Consider the following 25,875-nt stretch of genomic DNA (forward strand, 5'->3'; position numbering starts at 1 on the left):
GAATTTGTTAAGCACTTACTACGTGACAGGCACTGTACTAAATGCTAGGGGTAGATACAAGCTAATGAAGTTGGGCACAGTCCACGTCCCACATGGGGCTTACAGTCTTAATCCCCATTTTACAGATGCGGTAACTGTGGAAAAAAGAAGTTAAGTGGCTGCTAAAGTCACACAGCAGACCAGTGGCAGAGCTGGGATTAGAACTCAGGTCTTTCTGATTCCCAGGCCCATGTTCTATCTATGAGATCACATTACACCTCTCAAAATATCCTGCCACCTCTGAGGCTTGAACTCACAAACGCTTCCTACTGCTCTGAGGAGGCGATTGTTCCACGTGCCTGCTAATTTTGTTAAACTGTGCTGTCCCAAGTGCTTAGTAGGGTCTTTTTTCACACAGTAAGTGCTCAATAAATACGAATAATTAGTTGCATACTGCTGCCAAATCCTGGGGATCACCTGGAATTTTAGGTACTTATACACACGTGTGTATATGTGCACATACATAATAATAATAATAATAATGGTATTTGTTAAGCACTTACAATGTGCAAAGCACTGTACTAAGCACTGGGGGGATACAAGGTGATCAGGCTGTCCCATATGGGGCTCACAGTCAATCCTCATTTTACAGATGAGGGAACTAAGGCACAGAGAAGTTAAGTGACTTGCCCAAAGTCACACAGCTGACAATTGGCGGAGCCAGGATTTGAACCAGTGACCTCTGACTCCAGAGCCCGTGATCTTTCCACTGAGCCACACTGCTTCTCTGACATACATGAATGTCCACAAGTTTATACATGCACACATATGTGCTCAGAGATCTGTAGTCTATTCCAGTTCCAGATAGAACATCCTTGGATTCAGAAGCAGATGGAGAAGCCTGAATCTGTGATTGGAGTCTATGTGCACAAAAATCAGCTAAAGTCTGGGATTGGAATTGGCTTCGTTAAAATGGCAGGGGGAATACACACACACAGAGCAGAGAGATTTTGAGATTTAACCCCAGGCGGATTTAGCGTTCTTCTCGTGACAATTAATCAAATGTTGCACAGAGAGAGCAAACAAAAGATACTCCAGATCTTATCCCAGTACATCTCATTCTGCTGCTGCTCCAGCTTCAAACTCAGAACAAACACAAATAGAACAGAACTTTCAAAAGTTATAAATGGTGACATCCTTTAAAGGAAACCGTTAGGGGCTAGGCTATGAGTTTGGTTTTTTTTTAAATCTGGCTACGGCTGACTTCTCTAAATCACTAGATCCACTGCTGGTTTAAAAGGAAAAATCAAAATCCAAGAAAAACCCTAAAAAGCAAAGAACACTCTTAAGCCCTGTTCCTTTTCTGTGATGAACAGAAATAGTGTTTCTGAAATGATGCCAGTTCTGCCAGTAACAGATTGACAGTGAAATCATATCTGATTTACTTTCATTATTTTCTTTTTAGATCCCAATTTTAAGGTGTTTCAGACGTAATGAAAGAAACAATCGCCCTGGAGTAGCTGGTCACTGTGATGGATTCAGAAGACATTTGCCGAGACAGAGAAAAAGTAAACTGAATATCCAACTACTCCCAAACCCCTGGCCAAGTTCACTCACATAAGGACCATTTACAAGGTTCTGGTTGCTACAAAACGATTAAGGGGTTGGGGTGGGGGAATGAAATGCCAGTGTTCAGGGATTACAATTTATTCCAGACAAAGCTTCTTCAAATGACTGCCCCAAATTCAAGAATAGAGCCTACTAATGGGAAAGATTATCTAGCTGAGAAAACGTGTGTATTGCAATTAGTGTCCCTTACAGTAATGTTAAAGAAAAAAAAATCAAGCTGCTTTCAGTACTTTGCCAAACATGTTCAGCCCCAGTGCAGAAATAAGCAGTTTTAGTACAGTGCTTTGCACACAGTAAGCACTTAAGAAATATGATTGAATGGGCAAAAAATAACATAATATTGACCAGCGTACCTGACATGACCCACTCCAGCTGGGCCATGGTGGACAAGAGGGATCCTGCTGTTTTCTGACACTGAGAAGCAGCATGGCCTAATGGACAGAGCACACAACTGGGAGTCAGAGGGCCTGGATTCTAATCCCAGCTCCACCATTTGTCTGTTGTGTGACCTTGGGTAAATCATTTCACTTCTCTGTGCCTCCATTTCCACATATACAGAATGGGGTTTAAATACCCTCCAGTCTGTAAGCTCGTCGTGGGCAGGGATTGCGTCTACTAACTTTTATTTTGTTACATTGTACTCTCCCAAGAACTTAATACAGTGCTCTGCACACAGTAAATGCTCAATAAATATGATTGATTGATTGTTCTCCCTTTTACTTAGACTGTGAGTGCCATGAAGGACAGGGGCAGTGTCTGACCTGATAATCTCGTATCTATCCTAGAGCTTAGTACAGTGCTTGGCACATAGTAAGTACGTATCATTACCAAGTGTTATCATTACACTTGGTTACCAAGTGTTATCATTACAAGCAGCGTGGCTCAGTAGGAAAGAGTCCGGGCTTTGGAGTCAGAGGTCATGGGTTCAAATCCCAGCTCCGCCAATTGTTAGCTGTGTGACTTTGGGCAAGTCACTTAACTTCTCTGTGCCTCAGTTACCTTATATGTAAAATGGGGATTGAGATTGTGAGCCCCACGAGGGACAAACTGATAATCTTGTAACCTCCCCAGCGCTTAGAACAGTGCTTTGCACATAGTAAGCACTTAATAAATGCGATTATTATTATTATTATTATTACTGGAAGCATCCAAGAGTGTCTTCTCCCTTGCAGAGATGAAAGCAACCTACCCAACCTGGCTAGAGATTAGAGGGCTGTCAGTCCTCTAATAGCCTCTACATTGGAGATCTGGGGTGAAGAGCAGGGCTCTACTTTTGTCTGGGGATTAGACCTGGGTATCGTTCACTCATTTTTACTCATTAAGCACTTCTTCTAGACTGTGAGCCCGCTGTTGGGTAGAGACCATCTCTATATGTTGCCAACTTGTACTTCCCAAGCGCTTAGTACAGTGCTCTGCACACAGTAAGCTCTCAATAAATACAATTGATTGATTATTGTGTGCACAACACTGTACTAAGTGCTTGTGAGAGTACACTATACCGGGGTTGGTAGACACATTCTCTGCCCACATCGAGCTTACAGTCTACAGACTGCAGCAGTGTGAGAAGCAGACTGAGAAGCAGCGTGGCTCAGTGGAAAGGGCCCAGGCTTTGGAGTCAGAGGTCGGAGGTTCAAATCCCAGCTCTGCCAATGGTCAGCTGTGTGACTACAGGCAAGTCACAACTTCTCTGGGCCTCAGTTACCTCATCTGTAAAATGGGGATTAAGACCTTGAGCCCCCCGTGGGGCAACCTGATCACCTTGTAACCTCTCCAGCGCTTAGAACAGTGCTTTGCACACAGTAAGCACTTAATAAATGCCATCATTATAATAATTATTATTATTATTACAGGGGAAGACAGAGATTGATATCAATAAATTATGGAAATGTGCATAAAGGCTGTGGGGATGAGGGAGGGGTGAATAGAAGGAGCAAAACCAAGGGCAAAGGTGATGCGGAAGCAAGTGGGAGAAGACAGGAGGTATGAGACATTACGTTATACCCTGTGTCCCCTGACACAGGTCTTCCCCTCAGCTTGACTTGGGACCTTGTCAGGTCAAAGATGGTGTGGTAGGACTATCTCTCCCAACCCTGTCTTCCTCCCTCTCCATTTTCTTAAGATAGCTGATGTGTGCACACGCATGCACACATCACACATACACACGCGCATGGGCACTTACGCACAGAGAGTCCCTCACCAAGGGGAGAATTTGACCTCTGTAAACTCTCTGCTAGGGAGAAGCTATTGCACATATCGAGAGGACCCATTCTCCCACTTTTCTGCCAGTCTGCAATGATACGACAAAGCAGTAACCATCATCACTGCCAGCGAGGTCCTGGAATGCTTTCATCTCAACAGCTTCGAGGCAATGATTGCAACCACCCACCTTAACTGAGTGCATTATCTGAGGAGAAGGGATGTCAGCAGGATAGCCAGGAAGACTCTGGGGTGGTGAACTGAATGGGGGCAAGGTCCAACAGGGAGGGCATGAAGAACAATTCAGTTCTGCGTTCCCGGGAGTCCACAGTAGCAGAAAGAACAGTCTGCTCAGCAAGAACTGGGAGAGACCTTACCCTTCTCCAGCTAAAACTGTACACGGATACCAAGAGAGAGCCTGAAAAACAGACTGGACCAGTATGGGGCAAAACCATTAATACTGCAAGGATCCATCCTTATATGCAAACAGATAAGGCTGAAAACTGCTCTGTGCCTCAGTTACCTCATCTGTAAAATGGGGTTTTAGGATATAGACTATGTTCAAACTTTATCTTGACTCTATCTCGGAGCTTAGGACACTGCCAGGAACAGAGTAAGTGCTTAACCAACACCTTTAAAAATGAGCCCCATGTGGGACATAGACTGTGTCCAGCCTGATTATCTTGATGTACCTCAGTGTTTAGAACAGTGCTTGGCACGTAGTAAGCACTTACATATGAATTAAAAATGAGCCCCATGTGGGACATGGGCTGTGTCCAACCTGATTAGCGTGAACCTACTCCAGCACTTTAGAAAATTGTCTGGCACATAAGTGAGCGCTTAACAAATACCATTAAAAAAGTACCACCACCACAAACTGGGAGTCAACTGCCAACGATAAACCTACATGGAGCATCACCATTGAGAAAGGAGTGACTCTCTGAGCAAAGATTTTACGTGGAAAGAGATTCAAAGCGGCAAAAGAGAAAACAGCGTTAGGCACTGAAAGCATTAAGCACGATAACCTAGCAAGGGACAACCTTTTTGTACGCACGGTATGACTGGGACCATGGATCCCATGATGGCTTTGTCCGCCACCCACGCACTCATAGTTGAACTTCACAGCCGTGTGAACGGAAACTACACGTGCGCAAACACCATGGGTGTGAGAACAATGAAGAGATGAACTCCTCTTGACTGTTCAAAGTCTGGTTCAGGGGAATCATACCACGCACCATTATAGTGTTGAATGACATCCATGGAGAGAAACTTCTTCACCACGAGATAGGCAGTTCCAGGCTCTGCCAATGAACTCCACTGGAGCACTTGTTCCAGCACATTGTCCGTGTAGTGCAGAGGGCGCTCTGAAAAAACACCGAAAGGAGAGCATTCAGTGGGTTAATCACTGAGCTCCTACTGTGTGCAGAGCACTGTGCTAAGTGTTTGGGAGAGTACAATACAGTAGAGCAGGTGGTCACGATTCTTGCCCCTTAAAGAGCTTACAATCTAGAGGGCAGAGAGCTCATGACAAGCAGATGGTTACTGTATAGCCCGGGCATACAAAGGAGGACTTGACAAATCAATTAATCGATGGCATTTATTGAGCATTTATTTTGTGCAGAGCACTGAGCTATCACCTTGGGAGAGTACGACAGACACACGACTGAAAGGTGACTCTGTGACCTTACAAATGCCTTGCGTCCTATTTGTCCCTTTGTCTTACTTGTGTAGCACACACACTCAGCCCTAAGGACTTTAACATAAAAAATAAATGATTCCTATGCCGACTGAACCCTGTCACTTTAATTTTTCATTCAAGAGATGATTGCGAATCCAGCGAACAATATACTTTAAGCAAAGAAAACAATCAAAACATTAGTAAAAAGATAAAACATGACTGTTCATTGCTCATCTTGTTTCATGACGAGATTCCTTGGGGCACAGGCTTGCTTCCATTTTTCTTGCCCATAATGCTATAATGTATTCTAGTACAGTGTACTCTAGTACAGAGTACTCTAGTACAGAGTACAGTGTACTCTACTATAGTGTAGAGAAGCAGCATGGCTCAGGGGAAAGAGCCCGGGGTTGGGAGTCAGAGGTCGTGGGTTCAAATCCCGTCTCTGCCACTTGTCAGCTGTGTGACCTTGGGCAAGTCACTTAACTTCTCTGTGCCTCAGTTACCTCATCTGTAAAATGGGATTAAGATTGTGAGACCCATATGGGACAACCTGATCACCTTGTATCCTCCCCAGTGCTTAGAACAGTGCTTTGCACATAGAAAGCGCTTAACAAATACCAAAATTATTATTTTTATTATTACTCTCCCAAGCACTGAGTACAGGGCTCTGCTCCCAGGAAATGCTAAATATGATTGATTGACGGCAACAGACCCAGTGAAGGACGCACGGGGAGACTCACAGTAAGGAGCTCAGGAGAAATGCTTGAAGGGCTCAGCAAGTGAATTGAAGCTTCGGATAACAGAACTGAAAGCCAGCAGAGGACCAAGGACAATAGCAGGTAGAAGCGTCAGACACTGATCAAGGAAGCATGGCTCTTTTCTAGTAAAAGCCACAAAAGGATCCAAAGAGGCTCTAGGCACCACAAACAGTACAACTAAAGCAGTTTAGGTTTGGGCTAAAGATTACAACCTGAACTGTCAGTCACTCAATCATATTCATTGAGGACTTACTGTGTACAGTACACTGTACTAAGCACTTGGGAGAGTGCAATATAACTCCCATTTATATTTCTAGTTACACTCACACCCGTTGGTCACTTTACTGCCACTAGTTTTTATCCTTTATTTTTTATTTTTTTAATGGTATTTGTTAAGCATTTACTTTGTGCCAGGCAGGGTATTAAGAGCTAGGGTAGACACAAGATAATTGGGCTGGACACAGATCCTGTTCCACATGGGTTCACAGTCTTAATCCCCATTTTACAGATGAGTTAACTGAGGCACAGAGAAGTGAAGCGACTTGCCTTAGATCACTTTTCAGACAAGTGGTAGGGCTGGGATTAGAACACAGGTCCTCTGACTCCCAGGCTGCTACAATTTCCACCAGGCTATGTCATCTTCTAACACGAAGATCAGCTACACAGGGGTGGGGTTCTCTGATGCATGTATTTAATAATAATGGCATTTGTTAAGCACTTACTATGTGTAAAGCACTGTTCTAAGCACTGGGGAGGATACAAGATGATCAGGTTGTCCCACATGGGGCTCACAGTCTTAATCCCCATTTTACAGATGCAGTTAAGTGCCTTGCCCAAGGTCACACAACTGACAATTGGCCGAGTCGGGATTTGAACCCTGTTGCTAAAAAACCCAAAGGAGATGATAGGTGTGATGGAAAAAATGATCAATAGCTCTTTCAGAGCTCTCTCTTTGGGTCTTGAAAACATAAAGAAGAGGGATGCATCTAGACTGACAATTGATTGATTGACTCTGGGTTAGAATTAAATGCTGGATATTTAGGACCAACCATAAAAAGTGCAGTTTTCTCCACCTGCTCTACCTCACCATGGGGAGAGACGGCAGGGAATTGTGTGTTTTCCCCATTCATTCATTCAATCGTATTTATTGAGCACTTACTGTGTGCAGAGCACTGTACTAAGCACTTGGGAAGTACAAGTTGGCAACATATAGAGACGGTCCCTACCCAACAGCAGGCTCACAGTCTAGAAGTGACTGCTAGAAACTGCCACTGCATGGGAGGGTTGGCTGCTGTGGGGAGGGTTCACTATCCAGGAGGGCTTTCTATTAAGCCTCATTTCCCTAGGTTTTCAGACCTGGTCAGCTTAACATTTATTCCTTTACACAAAGTCAGGATGGTGCTTCATGATGACCTCAAAGAACAAGTGCCACTTATAACAAGGCATAACCTTCTTCCGGGGAGTGACTTCACCCACGGGTAGAACGCGGCTCATGTGAAATAAAATGAACAGGCTATTTGGAAAACCTCAGCAATACCCTGTTACCCTGCTGGGTGAAACAGCCGAACCAGTTGGGCATGGATGGTGGAAGGGCTGAATTTTCCCACCTCGGGTTAGTTTTAATCGTTTCATAGTGGAGTTCACCCACCAAATGCAATATTATTCTAATCGTAAACCAGCAGGGATGGGAGTAGGCCGCTGAACGCAAGCCCAAAATCTCGGAGTCTTCAGTCAGCTCTGGGAAGGCCTTTTCTGCGGCTATAATAAGGTTAGGATTACAGATATTCCCAGACACCAAATCCTCAGACACGAAGGGACAATTTACAGGGCTGAATTTAACTCAATTTGGCCTAAAGAGGGAAGATGAAGTCTGTTTAAATGTCTTTTAATTTGTGTAAAAATAAATGTGGCCGGCCGATTGAAAATGAGCCCCGAAGTCTACTCTAAATACTCCTTCCTTTTCCTCTTTCTCGTGTGACGGAAGATCGGCAAGCTTAGTTAGGGAAGGCATCAATTTCTACCATCAGTTTCTCTCTCTCTCTCTAGTCTTCAGAGTCTTTTTCTCATCTCTTCCTTGACCGTCTCACCTTTTCTACCCTGCGGGAGGCTGGAATCAAAGCAGTTAAAGCTTCAGAAGGTCAGAGGGAAACATGCAGACTTCAATTACCTTCAATAAACTAGCAAGATCAGCCCAATCATTGGGATGTTTCCCTGGCACTTGACCACAGCAGGGCACAGCACTCTCACAGGTGGGTAGCAGGAAAGGACTGCAGCCACATCTGCCAATGAGGAGAGCTAGATGTGCCACCTGCCCTGTCTCCAACTGAATGGGGAGGAGGAGGAGGACCTGCTAAGAGAAGCAGTGTGGCTCAGTGGAAAGAGCACAGGCTTTAGAATCAGAGGTCAAGGGTTCAAATCCCAGCTCTGCCAATTGCCAGCTGTGTGACTTTGGGCAAGTTGCTTCACATCTCTGTGGCTCAGTTCCCTCATCTGTAAAATGGGGATTAAGACTCTGAGCCCCATGTGGGACAACCTGATCACCCTGTAGCTTCCCCAGTGCTTAGAGCAGTGCTCTGCACATGTAAGTGCTTAATAAATGCCATTATTATTATTATTATTATATCCACAGAGACGGTCATCCTGAAGAGATCCAGGAAGCAGCCCTGGCCTAGTGGATAAAGCATGGGCCTAGGAGTCAAAAGGACCTGGGTTCTAATCCTACCTCCACCACTTGTCTGATGTGTGACCTTGGACAAGTCACTTCATTTCTCTGGGCCTTAATTCCCTCATCTATAAGCCGGGGATAAAGATTGTGAGCCCTATATGGGACAGAGACCGTGTCCAACCTGATTAGCTTGTATCTACCTCAGCGCTTAGAACAGTGCTCGACACATAGTAACCACTTAACTACTGTTATTATTATTATTCGATCTGATGAGACCAAGAGGAGATGTCAATGGACACTGCTCAGTAAGGAGCAGCTGATACAGGGCACACCCTGAAAACATATGTCACCAACTATTGCTGGATGCGAAATCTAGATGTCAACATAATAATAATAATAATAATAATAATCATGGCATTTATTAAGCGCTTACTATGTGCAAAGCACTGTTCTAAGCGCTGGGGAGGTTACAAGGTGATCAGGTTGTCCCATGGGGGGCTCACAGTCTTCATCTCCATTTTACAGATGAGGACACTGAGGCACAGAGAAGTTAAGTGACTGGCCCAAAGTCATACAGCTGACAATTGGCGGAGCGGGATTTGAACCCATGACCTCTGACTCCAAAGCCTGTGCTCTTTCCACTGAGCCACACTGCTTCTCTTGGATCCAGAGAATGGAATCCAGGAGCCCCGATCTCCCACCTTGACCCGAACACTGAATAGGAGGCAGGTTTAAAACAGATTTGCTAACCTAGCATGCTGCCTGTTCTGAACCCCGGGGGTGTGGACTGCTGCTAGAGGAGCACCATGGCTTAGAGGAAAGAATACTGATCTTGGAGTTAGGAGACCTGGGTTCTTAACCCAGCTCCACCACTTGCCTACTGTGTGACCTTGGTCAAGTCACTTCCCCATGCCTCATTTTTTTTTTAATGGTCGTTGTTAAGCACTTACTATGTGCCAGGCACTATACTAAGCCCTTGGCTAGATATAAGCTTAAACAGGTTGGAACCCTCCCTGTTCCACATGGGGATCACAGTCTTAATTCCCATTTTAGACTGTGAGTCCCATGTGGGACTGGAACTTGTCTGACCTGATCATCTTGTATAAATCAATCAATCAATGGTTTTTATTGAGTGCTTACTGTGTGTGGAGCACTGTGCTAAGCACATGGAAGAGTATTATATAATAGAGTAGGGACACAAAATATACCCCAGTACTTAGTACGGAAGTTGGCACAAAGGTCTTAATCAATATTATTATTATTATTATTATCATCATTAACATGTTCACTGCCTGAGGGAGGGTGTGAGAAGAGAAGAGGCGGGGACTTGGACATTTCTCTAACATCCTCTTTTTTTTAATGGTATTTATTAAGCATTTACTCTGTGCCAGACACTGAATTAAGCACCGGAGCAAACAAGCTAATCGGGTTGGACACAATCCCTGCCCCATATAGGGCTCAACGTCTAACAGTCCCTCTGTACTGATGATTTCTCTAAAAGGATGTACTCTTTAAAAAGGCTCCAACCCCACCGGGGTCACCAACCTAGTTCTTCATTTTCAATGACCTCAAATGTCGCCCAGACATCCCCCTTGGCAGGGACAATGTTTTTGATGGCCATCACGTCGTTGGTTAGCTCTTCCGCCTCTGTGACAGGAGATATCTGAAAGACAAATGGCACCTATTCAGAGAGAGAGGAAGAGAGGGCAATGCTTGGTCTCTAAAGTCAGTAGCAGAGGCCTACTCCTTGTTCCACGGTTCCCTACTTGGGTTGCGATCACTGGCTTCAGGGCAGCAGAGAGGAGCAGCATAATCTCGTGGAAAGAGCATGGGCCCGGGACACAGAACACCTGGTTCTAATCCTGGCTCCTCCACTTGTCCGCTATGTGACCTTGGGTAAGTCACTTCATTTCTCTGGGCTTCAGTTACCTTATCTGAAAAATGGGGATTAAGACTGTGAGCTCTATGAAGGACAGGGCTGTGTCCAGTCTATCTCGTAACTACTCCAGAAATTAATACAATGCTTGGCACATACTACGTGCTTAACAAATACCATCAAAAAAAAATACAGCAGAGCAAACCTCAATCTCCAGTCAGAAACAGAAGCAGCTGAGATTTCCCTGTATTCTCTGTGTTCGTAGCCCAGGGAGCATCATGGTCCCGGTGAACAGTCGGGATCTGCTCCTGCTCATGTTGGGCTGGCATGGGCAGACGCTGCCAGTCCAAGGAGTGAGACAGGAGACCAAGGCGGAGTGGGGGGAGAGAGAAACTTAGCCATAGAGGTGGGCTTGAGAGGCTGAGGCGGAAGGCTAGGACTCAAGGCAAGCTGGGGAAACAGCATGGTTTAGTGGAAAGATCGCGGGCCTGAGTGTCAGAGGATGTGGGTTCTAATCCCGGCTCCACCACTTGTCTCTTGTGTGACCTTGGGCAAGTCACTTCATTTCTCTGTGCCTCTGTTGCTTCATCTGTAAAATGGAGACTAAGACTGTGAGCCCCATGAATACTATCCAGTCAGAAACGGAGCAAGGAGGAGGGGGCTAGTCACGAATACAAGGGGAACTGGGAGCAGGGAAATGCAATTTTCCATTTGGCTGGCTGACTCTCAACACTCTGGATCCCAGCAAACTGTTGGGGTTTCCTGTTTGGTCTCTGATGGACCTCAGCATCACAGCTGGGCCAACGTGGCCCAGAAATGAGGTTAGTGTCCAGCTGGAGCTGCTGACGACTGCACGCTGCAAGACAGAATTATCCCAGGACCTGATCGAGGCAGGCAGCTTCTGGTAAAATAGGGCTTCGAGAGGAGGGTCAATTCTATAGCTTTGCTCCACTGGGAGAATGTCAATTGTTTTGTACTAGAGGACTGAATCACTGTCAAATACCAAACCAACCGATCCATAAATGATATTCTTTGAAGGCTGTCTGCAAAGCACTGTACTAAGCATTTGGAAGAATACTATACAGTTGGTAGACACTTTCCGTGTCCTTTTTGAGGAGCTTTCCCTTTCTGTGCACTGTAAGTGCAGGGGTCTGCACCTGGACTTAAACTCCAACTTTTCCTAGGAACCATAATAGCAAATCAAAGAGGAAAAAGAGGGCAAAAAATGACAGTTGAATTAAATTAATTTGGATTAAACAATGATTCCATGTTATTTTCCCTTCCACCGTTGGAGCCGGCTGTCAGGCAGATTTTTTTTGGAATACAAGGAAATTGTGGGGGAATTCCCGTGGGGCTTTCATGACCATGAACGAGTGGCAGGAGCCACCCCTGCTTTCAGCCCACCCAGACCCGATTAATACCCTGATGATGGAACTGAGATCCGGCGACTTGCTTCCCACAAACACTTCAATCAACAAGTCTCCAGCCTGGGACACCTGAAAGAAGAAGATATGTTCAAAGTCCAAGAGTTGATATCGGATCCTCTGTGCTGCCCCAGGATCCTCCCACTCAGATATCTGGGCTCAGAGAGGGGGAAATGACTGGGATTGCAATTTAGCAGCACTGTTCAATTTCCGGTCCTATTTCCAGTCACTGGGTATGTTCTCCACCACCTGCACCTCAAGGAACTACATTGGACCCTGAGTCAAAAGCCTGAGACTACAATCAATCAATGCTATTTATTGCGCTGATTCTGTTGTACTCTCCCAAGTGCTTAGTACAGTGCTCTGCACATAGTAAGTATTCAATAAATCCCATTGATTGACTGAGCACTTCGTGTGCATAACACTATACAATACCATAGATATCGCAGACAAGATCCCTGCCCACAAGGAGCTTACAAACTATGGGGGAGACAGATAACAAAATACATTACAGATAAGAGAAATGGCAGAGAATAAGGAGCAGAATATTAGTGGGTGGGATGAATATCTAGACCAAGTTCCATCGGTGATGCGGAAGGAAGGATAAGGGAAGCAAGGGCTTAGATAGGGAAGGCCTCTTGGAGGAGATACGATTTCAGTAAGGCTTTAAAGATGACGAGAGAGGTGGGCTGTTGGATTTGAAGAGGAAGGGAGTTTCAGGCCAGAGGGAGGACGTGGGCAAGGGGTAAGTGGTGAGACAGTGGCTTGGTGCACAACTTTGGAGTGGAAAGAGACCGCACCAGACAAGTTCTGAAGCCTACCAAGGATTTATCCGAGTTCCTTCCAGGACGTTATTAGCCCGATACAGGACTCTACTGGCCCAATATACTAACGTACTGGAAGGAGCTAGAAGTGGATACAAAATAACCCTGATTAAATGCCCCTAAAACCTAACTTGTCTCCTAAAAACTTTTCCTTCCAGAAGCTTTCTGACCCACGCAGGAGATGCAAGGAGGAGATGCACGAGATGCAAGTACATGCAGAGCAATGAGATCTGATGATAACGTAGACAAAAGTTGACTTATGATCATAAATGACAAAATAAGGAGGGGAAAGTAAATTGTTTTAAAGGAAATGATACCGAATTCTACAGTTGTACAGAGCAAAGCTTCAGGGGGGAAAATTAAAGCAATGAATTGATAGTGCAGGTTGTAAGAGCAAAATAAGGCTACTTTTCATTTTAATGTTTTTGATTTAATTTGTGGGAAAGCATGGAAGTGATAAGTGATGCAGGGCTATTATTTGGCATAGAAATGCTCAGTAAATTATAACGAGGACAGATCCAGAAATGAAAAAGTGGAGGATGAGGCTACATACATAGTGTGATACTGGGGAGATTAACGAGGAAACATGGGAAGCCAAGAGGAAGCTTTTTTGTGATTTTTAAAAAACGGGCTACCCCGGAGAACACTCCAAGTGATGGCCAAAATAGAGGTGTGGAGACTTTGAAAGACTGCTTTCCTCTGAAAATTGAAATGACTTGGGAAGAAACCATTAAAAAACTACTTCTGCAAAACTGTCCTAATTATTCAAGCACCAAAGGCTTAGAAAAATCATATCCCTGTATGTTCCATCCCTTTTAGATGGCAGTGCAGAAAAATACTGGCGTGGGGAGGGTGATGAGGATGAAGTTGTTATTGCAATTTCCAATGGGCTTGTGTCAACAGTTGTAGATGGAAAAAATGTATTTCAAAAATTAAAGCAGCAGTTAAAAAACGGTTCTTTCAGAGGGAAGGAAGATGAAAAGTGGTTGACGTAAGCTCCATAGAGCAGGAAAACAGATAGTCTGAGAAGCATTTCAGTGGAGACTCAGGTGGTTTCTAGAAAAAGGGAACTCGGCATTGCCTTCATCCTGAGGTATTAACAACATCAGCAGTTATGGAAATGGAGGGCATGGATTTTTTCCCTCCTACAAAAACAGGTCCTGCCAATGTTAATAGCCAGTAATTGGTCCAAAAGACCTTTAGCTACAATCTGGTCCCACAGTGGAAAGTGGTGAGACCCTGAAATTGTGTAGGAGAAGCTCTGTGGCCTAGTGGAAACACCCCGGGCCTGAGCATCAGAGACCCTGAGCTCTAATCCCGGCTGCATCACTTGCCTGCTGTGTGATCTTGAGCAAGTAACTTCACTTCTCTGTGTCTTAGTTTCCTTATCTGTAAAATGGGCATTCAAAACCTCTTTCTCCCTCATCCTTGGACTATGAACCTTGGGAGGGGTAGGGACCGAAACCGATCTGATTAATAATAATAACAATCAAGGCATTTGTTAAGTGCTTGCAATGTGCCAAGCACAGTTTTAAGCACTGGGGTAGGTACAAGGTTATCAGGTTGTCCCAGGTGGGGCTCACAGTCTTAATCCCTATTTTACAGATGAGGTAACAGGCACAGAGGAGTTAAGTGACTTAACCAAAGTCACACAGCTGACAAGTGGCGGAGTCGGGATTAGAACCCAAGATCTCTGACTCCCAAGCCCGCAATCTTTCCCCTAAGCCATGCTGCTTCTGATTTTGATTAATTTGTATCTACCACGATCGTTGGCATCTAGTAAACCCTTAAAATGTACGACAGTCATTATTCTAATGGTTCTAATAACTATGGTATTTTTAATGACTTACTACGGGTAAGTCAACTCTTTCCACTTTCCTTTAGAATAAGGCGACAATGGTGGCATCTTTCAAATTCTCCCACGTGAGCAAATGTAACCTTACTATTACTTCTTGGCCTCAGGTCTCTTATATAGGGCCCAAATGGGAACTCCTGGAAGACTATCTGAAAATTAACTCCTTCCACATACCCTTGAACAAAGAGTGTAGCTGAACACTTTAGACTGTAAGCTCACTGTGGGCAGGGAATGTGTCCGTGTATGGTTATATTGTACTCTCTCACATGCTTAGTACAGTGCTCTGTACACAGTGAGCGATATGATTGAATGACTGAACAATCTGCTGATGATAATAGAAGGGAGGGATGACAGCGGTGATGGTGAGGACGGTGGTGGGGATGACTTCATTTATCCAGTCAATTCATTGATACTTATTGAGCGCTTACTGTGTGAACATCACTGTACTAAGTGCTTACGAGAGTACAATACAACAGAGATGGTAGACACATACCCTGCAGACAATGAGTTTACAGTCTAGGGGGGAAAAGGTCATTAAAATATATTACAGATAAGTACATAACTAGCTGGGGAGTTGAGGATTGGGTGAATAAAGGGTACAGATCCAATTGCAAGGGGAGAAAGAACAGTTCCAGGGAAAGAAGGGAAAATGGAATTTGGGTGAGTTGGTAGCTTGGACCCACTGTGAATGAAGAATGACTTAACAGTGGGTGACTTTAGGAAATGGACAATGTCCCACTCAAGTTGCTGTGTGGATGAGAAGGGGGAGGCAAAAAGGCACAATTTGCAGCTTTCTCTTCAAACACATGATTCGTTCCACTTACTTGGGTATCCTTCCATTTGGTGATGAAACTATTCTCTATGTCCATTTGTTTGACTTGATCCTCTCTAATCTGGTGAAAACACAATTAGATTAGTTCTGGTGAGTGTACAATAAGAACTGCAAAGCAGTTCTGCAATAAGAACTGCATCCCTGGGGATCGTCTTACGTCAGTGCGCTCCTATAAAGTCATGTCCAGTGTGAATCAGGGTGGCCATTGGGCCACAGGACTGCCTGCTTTAGGTCTTTGTCACGCTTCTTGGAGCTGGGTAGGGACCGGAAGAGGGGCCAAGATAACAACTCCATTCACTGCCCTCCGTCCTCAGGCTGGACTCCTATCTTCTCCCCATGTGTTTGAAGCCACAAATGACCATGGAGCCAGGACAGAGGCTACACTTGACCCACCCAGAGAGCCTCGAGAATGTCCAGTGAGGGGGTGGGGGGTGCAACTCGGGAGATTGAGAGGGAGGTGAGTGGGGGGAGAAGAGGGGCACAAAGGCAGGTAACTAGGCACCCAAAGTGGCCATCCTGTCCAGCCCCTACAATACACTTATGGCTGGTGTCCTAATGATAATAATAATTATATTTGTTAAGTGCTTTACTATGTGCCAAGCGCCAAGGGCTGGGGTAGACACACGATAATGAGGTTGGACACAGTCCCTGTCCAATATGGGGCTCACAGACTTGGGGGGAAAAGAGCAGACATTTGATCCCCATTTTACAGAGAAGGAAACTAAGACCTGGAGAAGTTAAGTGACTTGCCCAAGGTCACCCAAATGGCGAACAATGGAGCTGGGATGAGAACCCAGATCTTCTGACTCTCAGGCTTGTGCTCTTTCCATTAGGCCACATTTCATTATCTTCTGTGTTAGTCCCCCCACAGCCCAGCTGGCCAAACCTGGATCACTTGGAGGGTGCTGTCAGTGACCAAAAAAGGACAGTGAAAACATAGCAGCAGCCTCAGTCACTGTCCCATTCTAATCCCGCCTCTGCCAGTTGTCTGCTATGTGATCTTGGGCAAGTCTCTTTACTGGGCCTCACTCACCTCATCTGTAAAATGGGGAATCAGACTAGGAACCCTACATGGGACGTGGACGACTGCGTCCAACCCACTTAGCTTGTATCTACCCCAGCGACTAGAACAGGTCTTGACACATAATAAGCACTTAACACATACCATCATTATTACACATATATGCACACACACACACACACACACACACACACACTCTGATTTCCAAAAATCCCATATATATAGGAATGATTCTGTCCAGTGGAGGTAGACCAGATGGTAAGTAAGTAGCAGAAGTAGCCTGAAATTTAATGAGTGATCACTTCCACAGTTTGAAAGAGTTGATTCACTCTATAAACTCTGAAAAACTAGGAAAAAACATTCTCATCAAAAGAGACACATTCATCCCAGTTCAGCCGGGAAGCCATGATGTGGTTCACAAGAGGCAGTGCCAATGATCAGTTAAGCTTCGGGCCAGAAATACACACCTCAAAGACATCCACATAATTGTCAATCAGGTCCTCGATAACAGAGACTTCTTCACTGGTTTGTCCTTTTGTTTGGAACATGTAGGATGAAAACACCATGGCGAGGCTGTGAGAGTTCATATGATTGATTTCACAGCATTTCTGAACCCTGTTGAAAGGTAAAGCATCCCCAATTAGAAAATCCAATTTTAACTCCTCTCATTCATCACAAGACCCCACAGCCCTTACTGAACACGATAAAGCCATTATCAATAATCAGGTTTATTAAGCACTGCTAGTACGTTTCTTTTCAGTGGTTTGGGGAACTGCCCCCACACTTGCTCCCCTAATAAAGACTAAAAAAAGTTTCAGAGCTCCTCACCATCAGTTTTCTCATGGCTCGTTAAAACATCCCTTCATGGTACATATACAACATTGGGAAGGCTTTTCTAGAGAAATCATCTTATTCTTTAGTGGGTAGAACAGCTGATTGATGGATTTTATCTGAAACTTAGGGTGTACTCTTTTTAGTTTGATCCCATGAGAAAACACCCTAGTCCAACTTTCACCAATCAATTGTATTTATTGTGTTCACTCCGCACTACTAAGTTCAGAGCACTGTACTAAGCGCTCAGGAGAGTACAATTCAACAGAGTTGGCAGACATGTTCTGGGCCCACAATGAGCTTACAGTCTAGAGGGGGAAACAAATGTTAAATATGAATAAATTATGATATGTATAAAAGTACAGTGGGGCTGAGGCAGGAGTGAATAAAGGGTACAAATCCAAGTGTACCCACCTTTACACTTGTGGCTTTAATGATCATAATTTTTAGGCACTTCTAATGTGCCAAGCACTGTGCTAAGTGTTGGAAAAGATATAAAACAATCCTACTGGACCCAGGCAGTAATACGGTGAGACACGTCCAGAGCGGATATATAATAGCACAATTGCCAACCACAAGCCTGTTTCCTCTACAGCCTTGATCAGGTGGCTTCTTAAACAATGGTCTTTACCTTTCTTTCTTCTTCATTTGGAAACATGATCAGCATTATCTGGTGGCTGGATTTCTAAATCAAGTCAATGGCTGTTTAAATTTAAGTACAGAGAAATGGGGAGTTCATCTGGGAGCAAGCCTAGCCTAAATGGAACCTGAAGATTTCCTATTGACAACCAGCTGATTACAAGTCAGTAAAGCCACTGAAGTGCGAAGTGCTTAGAGAATGATACCTGCCACCCTGGAAACTGTTAAAAGAAGAAAAAAAAATGTTTGCAAGAACCTGACCTGTAAAGGTGTTCAATAAGAGCAGCCAATGTGGCCCGGTTGACCACAGGAAGGGTGCGTATAAAAGCTCCGTATTTTTTTGCACGTTCCTTGTCATCCTGGGTGTCTGAAAGAGAGAAAATGTTGGTGGCGACGATGCACCGGCCACCGATCAGGCTGATCAGGTTCCCCACAGGGAAGAGAAGAGTCATCCCATCACTCTAAACTGCAGCATTAACAACTGCACATTGGTTAGGATTTGATCATCGGCATATTTGAACTGGTAATACACAAACGTTCATGTTCAAATTGCTGCAAAATGCCCGAAGATGTGTCGGTTCCTGTCCTGAAACATCCAGAGCCTCCACACACGTCCAGAGTATTTATAGGGAATGTGTGCCAGCCCTTGGGATCACATCAGGTTCATGTATTTTGTTTGGCTTCCTCCTCCAACACGGGATATGTCTCACCACTTTTGGCCCTAGAATTCCCAAGCTACTTGGAGGGTCCCATTTGACAGACATAAAGCTGCCTTTTGTTTTTCATGATGCCTTTTATTCTTTTATGATGAATAAATCCACAAAGAGGGGCTGGAGAGGTAGGGAAATGATGAGAGGAGCAATAGTGTCTGCTTACTTTATTGCACTCTTCCAAGCACTTAATACAGTGCTCTGTATGCAATAAGTGTTCAGTAAATACCACTGACTGACTGACTTGATTGGACCGAGTCCTCACTGCAGAAGAGCTGCAGGGGAGAAGCCCAATGAAAATCTGCTTCTTCAAACAATGCATACTGAGGAAATTCAGCCAGTGAAAGACAATAGAAAGAGGGTTTTAAATTTAATCAGGTCCTGATTTATCTCACATTTGTAAAAACAAAAAAAAATCATCACAGTGCTCATCAGCCACCAAAGATTAGCAGTAGCTTAGGATGACAGGTTTTCTGTATTGGTCAACAGGGGCAGGTGGCAACCACAAAGTTACTTGGCTTTCAGGTCCAGTCTCTCCTTATCATTCTGCTGACAAGTGATTAGAGTGGTTCCCAAAGCGGCTTAGCACTGGTTTCTGTCTCTTTTACAAGATATCCTTTGAGCTGTCCAAGTGAAGTGCACGTTTTGAATGAGGTAGCATCCTCTAGGGACTAACAGGCACAGAGGAAAATTCTACCTCGTTGGGTATCCTTTCAGCGGGATGCTATTTGGAGTTAGCCCATATCAAATTACTAAGTCTCGCTGTACTCATCCGGAATCTGCCCGTTGTTCTTCAGTGCTGATTCTCTGGGAGTTGGAATTATTTTCCGGCACTTTGGTACTATTCAGGGACATCAGAGCAGTGATATAGCAAATGATGCTGTGGTTGCCTGAAATAGTTAATCGCTTCCCTAAATGGGTTGTGGGGGAAGAGGGACACCTGTTTCTGAAGGAGGGGGGTCAAGATAGGAGGCAGTGTAAGAAAAGAGAGAGCAATCACAGAAACAATTGTCTAGATTCCAAATAACCCCTTAAAAACTTTAGAAAAGAAATATAATTTTATACGGTAAAGCTGTGGGCCAGGGACTGCACTTGATCTACTTCAACCGTTCAGTTTCCAAGGGTTCCTTCCCCACTGCTTTCAAATACTCCCCATTTTTTATGGGATTTTTTTTAATGGCACTTAAGCACTTTCTATGTACAAGTTACTGTACAGAGTGCTGGGGTAGATACAAGCTGATCAGGTTGGACATTGTCCATGTCCCACATGGGGCTCACAGTCTTAATCCCCATTTTACAGATGAGGTAACTGAGGCACAGAGAAGTTGAGACTTGGCCAAGTCCACACACCTGACAAGTGGTAGAACTGGGATAAGAATCCAACTCCTTCGACTCCCATGCACATGCTCTACCCACTAGGCCATGCTGCTGCCCAATACATCCTCTATCCTAAAATAGCCCTCCCTTGATCCCACAACACCCTGCAGTTACCACCCCATCTCCCTCCTACCTCTCCTTTCCAAACTGCTTAAACTAGTTGCCTCCATTCCCTCTCTACTTCTCTGACACATGGCAATCTAGCTTCCTTCCTCTCTAATTCATGGAAATTGTCCTCTTTAAGGTCACCAACAACCTTCTTCATACCAAGTCCAATGGCCACTACTCCATCCTCAACCTCTCAGCTGCCTTTGACACAGTCAACTACCCACTTCTCCAGGAAATACTATCTAATCTTGGCTTCACTGACACTGTCCTCTCCTGGCTGTCCTCCTCTCTCTCAGGCCTGGGATTCAGAAGGACTTGGGTTCTAATCCCAGCTCTGCCACTTGTCTGCTGTGTGCCCTTGGATAAGTCATTTCACTTCTCTGGGCCTCGGTTACCTCATCTGTAAAATGGGGGTTCAGTCTGAGAGCCCTATGTGGGACAGGGACTGTGTCCATCCTGATTAATTTTTATCTACCTCAGCACTTATTAGAGTGCCTGGCACATACTATTTGACAAATGCCACACACAAAGAAAAGACAATATAAAAAATGGTAGGGTTTGCTTTCAGCCTCACTTGCTTCCCTGCAATAAATGATCTGGATTTTTCCCAGAGCCAGACAACATATATCTTTCAATCAGTCAATCAATGGTATTTACTGAGAGCTTACCATGTGCATAGTACTGAAGTAAGAGCTTGAGAGCTGGAATATAACAGAGCTGGAAGACACACTCCCTGCCCAGAAGGAGCTTACAGTCAAGAATCAGCACACACAGAAAAGAGTCCAGCCAAATGATTTTTCCCACCAGGAGGGGAAATTCTGAACTTTCAGGTAACTGCATTGTTAACACCTCTCCATCAGTGAGAATACATTAAAGTGGGTTATTTTGCTTTCTAATTTGAAAAACAGAGTAGGGTTTTCAGGCCATGCAGTAGTTGAAACTATAAATCATGCCTCAACATAACTGAAAGAGATCTCTCTGAGCAACCTTGTCCCAATTTGAAGGTTCTGTATTCAACAGGAAGCTGCCACTCCTTTACTCTCTGAAAAGGTCATTTGGGATGACTTGCATGGATAAAATCCATATATCTGAGGCTGTTAAATGGATCTCTTTGAACTGACTCAAGAAGTAATAATTAAGCAGAAAGACAGATCGAATATAGCATGGTGCGGCCATGGTTTGCTATGAACGAAAATGCTATTCTGAAATGATAAGTTCTCCTCACTCTAGCCCACCTTGTCTTTTGCAGAAAGAGTTTATTTACAGTTCCCCAAATCTGGCCAAATCAAAGGTAAAAGCATGAAAACGGTTCTACTGACAGCCTGCAGAAAGCCAAACACACCATTTTCTTAATTTCCAAATATTTTACCTAGTGCAGAGACCCAGTAGGGATAGAGTTCTTTGGTGAGAAGGGCATCGTCTGTGTCAGCCAGGAAACGTTTCAGGACGTCCGTCACATCTTCCACCTGATGCTTCCCAGCCCTCAACTTGAAGCTCCTGGCATCCTTTTTGAAACTTTCAAGGAGCTCATTGACCCGACATGGATCACCATTCTGCTGATAGATGTGCCTGCTCCCTAAGCCTCCAATAAAGGATGAAAAATGAAAAGGCTAGGGTTAGACAAAAGTTCCAAGACGTTTAGTGATATTGTTTTATATGTAGATTCAAATTTGATGGATCACAATGTGGCTGGGACTTTTGACCCCACATTGGGCTGTACAGTGACATACACGCATACACACCACACAGGCAAACTTCACTGTCAGAGATGAATTCTTCGAGGGAAAAAATAGCAATCTGCACAGATCTGGCAGTCAGGAGATTTAGTCGTGTATCCCAGCTCTGCCACTGACCTGTTCTGGTAAACTGGGACAGTCTATCTGGGCCTCAGTTTCCCATAGACACATGCAAGTGTCCCAGCTTCATTACTTGTGCTTTTGGGTGTCCTTCCAGCACCACGCAGACATGCTATTCCTAGAATCCGGGGTGGACGGGCAGTTTGGCTTCCTTGAAGCCCCTGAATTCATGCTTCACTTGCGCTCTAGCTTGGTACCTTCTGAATCGCACAGAAACCCATAAACACGGAGTTATCCATACTAGGGGAAGTGAACATGGATCACGTTTCCTTCTAAAATAAATTTCCTGCAGTGCATCAGTGCATTCCCTCATCGATTACCAAACTCATGGCAAATATGAACCCTGTTTCTTCAGGAAATCTTGGGTTTCTGAAGGGGGATACAAAAGCAATAATTGTTGGAACGGATCCATCACATTAATTCTTTGATCCAATTATAAGGCGCATGTAGCCAAATATATAGGAGAAGGAACAGCTACACCGTCTGAGAACACTGGGGAATATTTTAACTGTCAGCTTAGGAACAAGGAGAAGAGAGGCTGACCTGGAAGGAGAATCATCAGACCCTGAATAAATTGGAGATGTCTCATCAGTCTTTAACTCCCTGCCCCATGATACCGTGCCCCAAGTCTGTGACTTACTGTATCAGAAAACAGTTCATCAAAAAATTCCCCTGGCAAATAACTTCTCACAGCTCTAGAGGAAACCTAACATTCTTATCTTGGGGATTAGCACTTGGCAAACGGTGCCCTGAGGTTAAAGAAAATCATTCTCACTCATTTCTGCCTTTGTCTTGGCTTTAAGAGCCGTATAATTAACCTCTTTGGTGCCAAATGGAGCTTGTACAGTATGTTGTTAAAGAAGGGTTAAGTACCATGTGTTCTATTGAAAGCAGTGTGGCATGGTGAAAAGAGCACTGGGAGTCAGAGGACCTGGGATCCCAGTCTTTCACTTGCCTGCTCTTTGACCTCATTTTTCTGTGCTTCAGTTTCCTCTAATGTAAAATAGAGGTTCAATGCTCCTTGCTACTTAGACTGTGAGCCCAATATGGGACAGGGACTGCGTCCAACCTGATTAACTTGTATCTACCCCAGGGATTTGAACAGTCCTTGACACACAGTAAGTGCTTAACAAATACCATAATGAAATAATAATACTATTAATAAAAACTACTAAGACTGAGAAATGCTAGTCTACTTGCTCCACACTTCAGAGAAACATTTCAGTGGACCCAACAATCAGCAGTACAAAACCCCAAACAAAATTAGGCAGGCGATATTCCATCTTCTGAATGAGTATATCAAAGCTGGGACAGGGACAGAATGTGCTGGGACAGGGATGATGTTCCGATGACTGTGATGTAATATAGAATATAAACGGATTTAATTCAATCCAAGAGAGACATTGCTGAGGGACTAGAAGAATGATTCAGTGAGTTCAGTGAGATGGAGAAGAACTCCACAACACTTACCATACTGTGTAACAAATGCTATGCAGCTGTTCACTATAATGGGAACGTCGTTTCTGCTGAGCTGCTGGTCCTGTAATGCATTACCATCTGTACCTGCTGCTTTTTCAATTGCAGCATGCCAGACTGTGAAATCCGACTTGGTGTGACCATGGATGTATAATGTTCTGCAAAGTTTAAAAACATTTTGGAAAATCCTGTTTTAATCTGAACAAAAGCACTATCTTTACTAAAGCAGCATAAAAGGCTACATGTGAAAAAATGAATATTGAGCAAATTACAGTACTCAGAGAAACCACTGTGATTAGGCCAATATCAAGAGAGATATCAAATTCCTCTTAATCTTCCTGTGGGGGGGGGGGGGTATCCAAAGGTAATATTTGCTCAAATACTCTCTAATGGTAACCCTCAGTCTCCACCAATGGCACCTTAAGCGCCTTCGCTCTTCCATGAAATTATGTGCAGGCTGGAGGAAACAGTGTCAGGAGGTTTGCCATGTAGATCCCAGAATAATGTCAATCCTACAACTCTGTACCACATGACCAGAAATGTTGCCAAACTCCTCAGAATGGACTGAATGCTCCTAAGAAATTCAGGGGCAAACCTTCCACAGGCCTCAAAGCGCAACCCTTTTCTCATTCACTCATTCATTCATTCAATCATATTTATTGAGTGCTTACTGCATGCAGAGCACTGTACTAAGTGCTTGGGAGAGTACAAGACAACAACGAACGGACATATTCCCTGCCCACAGTGATCTCACTGTCTAGAGGGGTCTGGGAAGAACAGTTACCTCCCACTGGCGTCTTGGAGAATCTGGTGATGGGTCTTAATCAATCTTTCCCCTATTTAACATCTCTAATATGAGGTTGAAGTGAGACACGGTATCACACAATCTCACGAATCTGGCTTTTTTGTTGATGGTGGGAGGTAGAGGTCTGATAAGTGTTGCCTGGAGCAAAATTTAGGCCACAAACACACACACACTGGCCCCCCTCACCCCAGAGGCCTCAAATTCTTAAATCATCACTCCCTTCTTTCTACCACCTGTGGCTCTTTCCACTTCCTGCTCTAACTCATCTAACCTCACCCAAACCATTAGTTATATGGGAGGAGTCATTTAGATGTCTTACTGCCAAGATCCAGGTACTTTCTGGTCAGCCCATGGATCCTCCCTTCAACTGCAGCACCAAAGAATACCTGCAGACTGCAGAGGGGTCCTTGGGGTTTGTTTTGGGTAAGGGAGCAGCACTTGTCTCAGAACAAGAAAAGAGAGACATTAGTTCTCCAAGGAAACTTCAAAGTTCTTGAAGGCCCACATTTACTTTTCAGAGTCACTTTGGGGGGTTCCTAGAGAATAGGAAGAGTCTAGTTCTAAACCTGCTGCCTCTGCACTTGACATTTTGTGTGTGTGTGTCTGTGTGTGTGTGCGCACATGTGAGCGCACAGCATTTGTGCACCTCTGGGCATTAGCAGGTCCAGAATGTACAATACTTTAAAGGTGAGTGCTTTAGAAAGGAGGGCACAGGGTTTGAAAGACAATGCCGATTCCCAAATACCAGCATAAATCTTGAATTAAACATGAACCTTTCAAACCTCCCATTTTAGTTCTAGTCGGAAGGACTGCCTGGGGACAAGAGTTTGAAGTGACTGCCTTTGTGTTAGTGAGTGGCAGCAAGGACTGGTGACAAGCAAATCTGGGGGTCACCTTGTCACACTGCAAATCCCCAAATATCATGTAAAATGGGACAGCAGATACAGTACTTCCAGCTGAATGAATAGAGCATTGGTGCTGAGCCAAACACTGTGACAGAATACCCTGTGTGATATTTTCAGGGGAAATACAATTGATATGGAAATTTCCAAGGAGGTACCGTGGCCTATGATAAAATACCTAGGTATACTTTCCAAGGGGAACCCATGATAAACTGCATCCAAAGGCCAGTGCATTACTGCAGCAACTGGGTAGAAGAGAATTGTTTGACTGTTTTCTCATATTAAAAAAAAAAAAAGGACAGAGGGAAGAAAAAATAGGCTAAAGGGTGGTTGGCCAAGCAAATCAATCAAATGTCTAGAGAAGACAAAGAGGAAAGAAATCTGGAAAGATTTGGTGGGAGGAAGGCAGAAGACTAAGTCATTATAAAATTCTG

General features: G+C 44.3%; 1 protein-coding gene across 2 annotated transcripts in view; it reads right to left on the reverse strand.

The window, feature by feature from the left end:
• Positions 1–25,875, reverse strand: part of ARAP2 (ArfGAP with RhoGAP domain, ankyrin repeat and PH domain 2) — a 167,425-nt gene that overhangs the window by 22,485 nt on the left and 119,065 nt on the right. The window contains exons 21-29 of one of the 2 annotated variants that reach the window (XM_038752400.1): positions 23,729–23,892; positions 21,772–21,984; positions 18,469–18,574; positions 17,205–17,352; positions 15,709–15,777; positions 12,203–12,277; positions 10,451–10,568; positions 5,040–5,168; positions 1,962–2,039 (exon numbers count right to left, since the gene is read on the reverse strand). In XM_038752400.1, coding sequence (XP_038608328.1) covers positions 1,962–2,039; positions 5,040–5,168; positions 10,451–10,568; positions 12,203–12,277; positions 15,709–15,777; positions 17,205–17,352; positions 18,469–18,574; positions 21,772–21,984; positions 23,729–23,892 — 1,100 coding nt within the window. The remainder of the gene's footprint in view (positions 1–1,961; positions 2,040–5,039; positions 5,169–10,450; positions 10,569–12,202; positions 12,278–15,708; positions 15,778–17,204; positions 17,353–18,468; positions 18,575–21,771; positions 21,985–23,728; positions 23,893–25,875) is intronic. The other variant, XM_038752401.1, reaches the window with a different exon arrangement.

The sequence above is a fragment of the Tachyglossus aculeatus genome, chromosome 10 (assembly GCF_015852505.1).
Source record: "Tachyglossus aculeatus isolate mTacAcu1 chromosome 10, mTacAcu1.pri, whole genome shotgun sequence".
NCBI classification, from domain to species: Eukaryota; Metazoa; Chordata; class Mammalia; order Monotremata; family Tachyglossidae; genus Tachyglossus; species Tachyglossus aculeatus.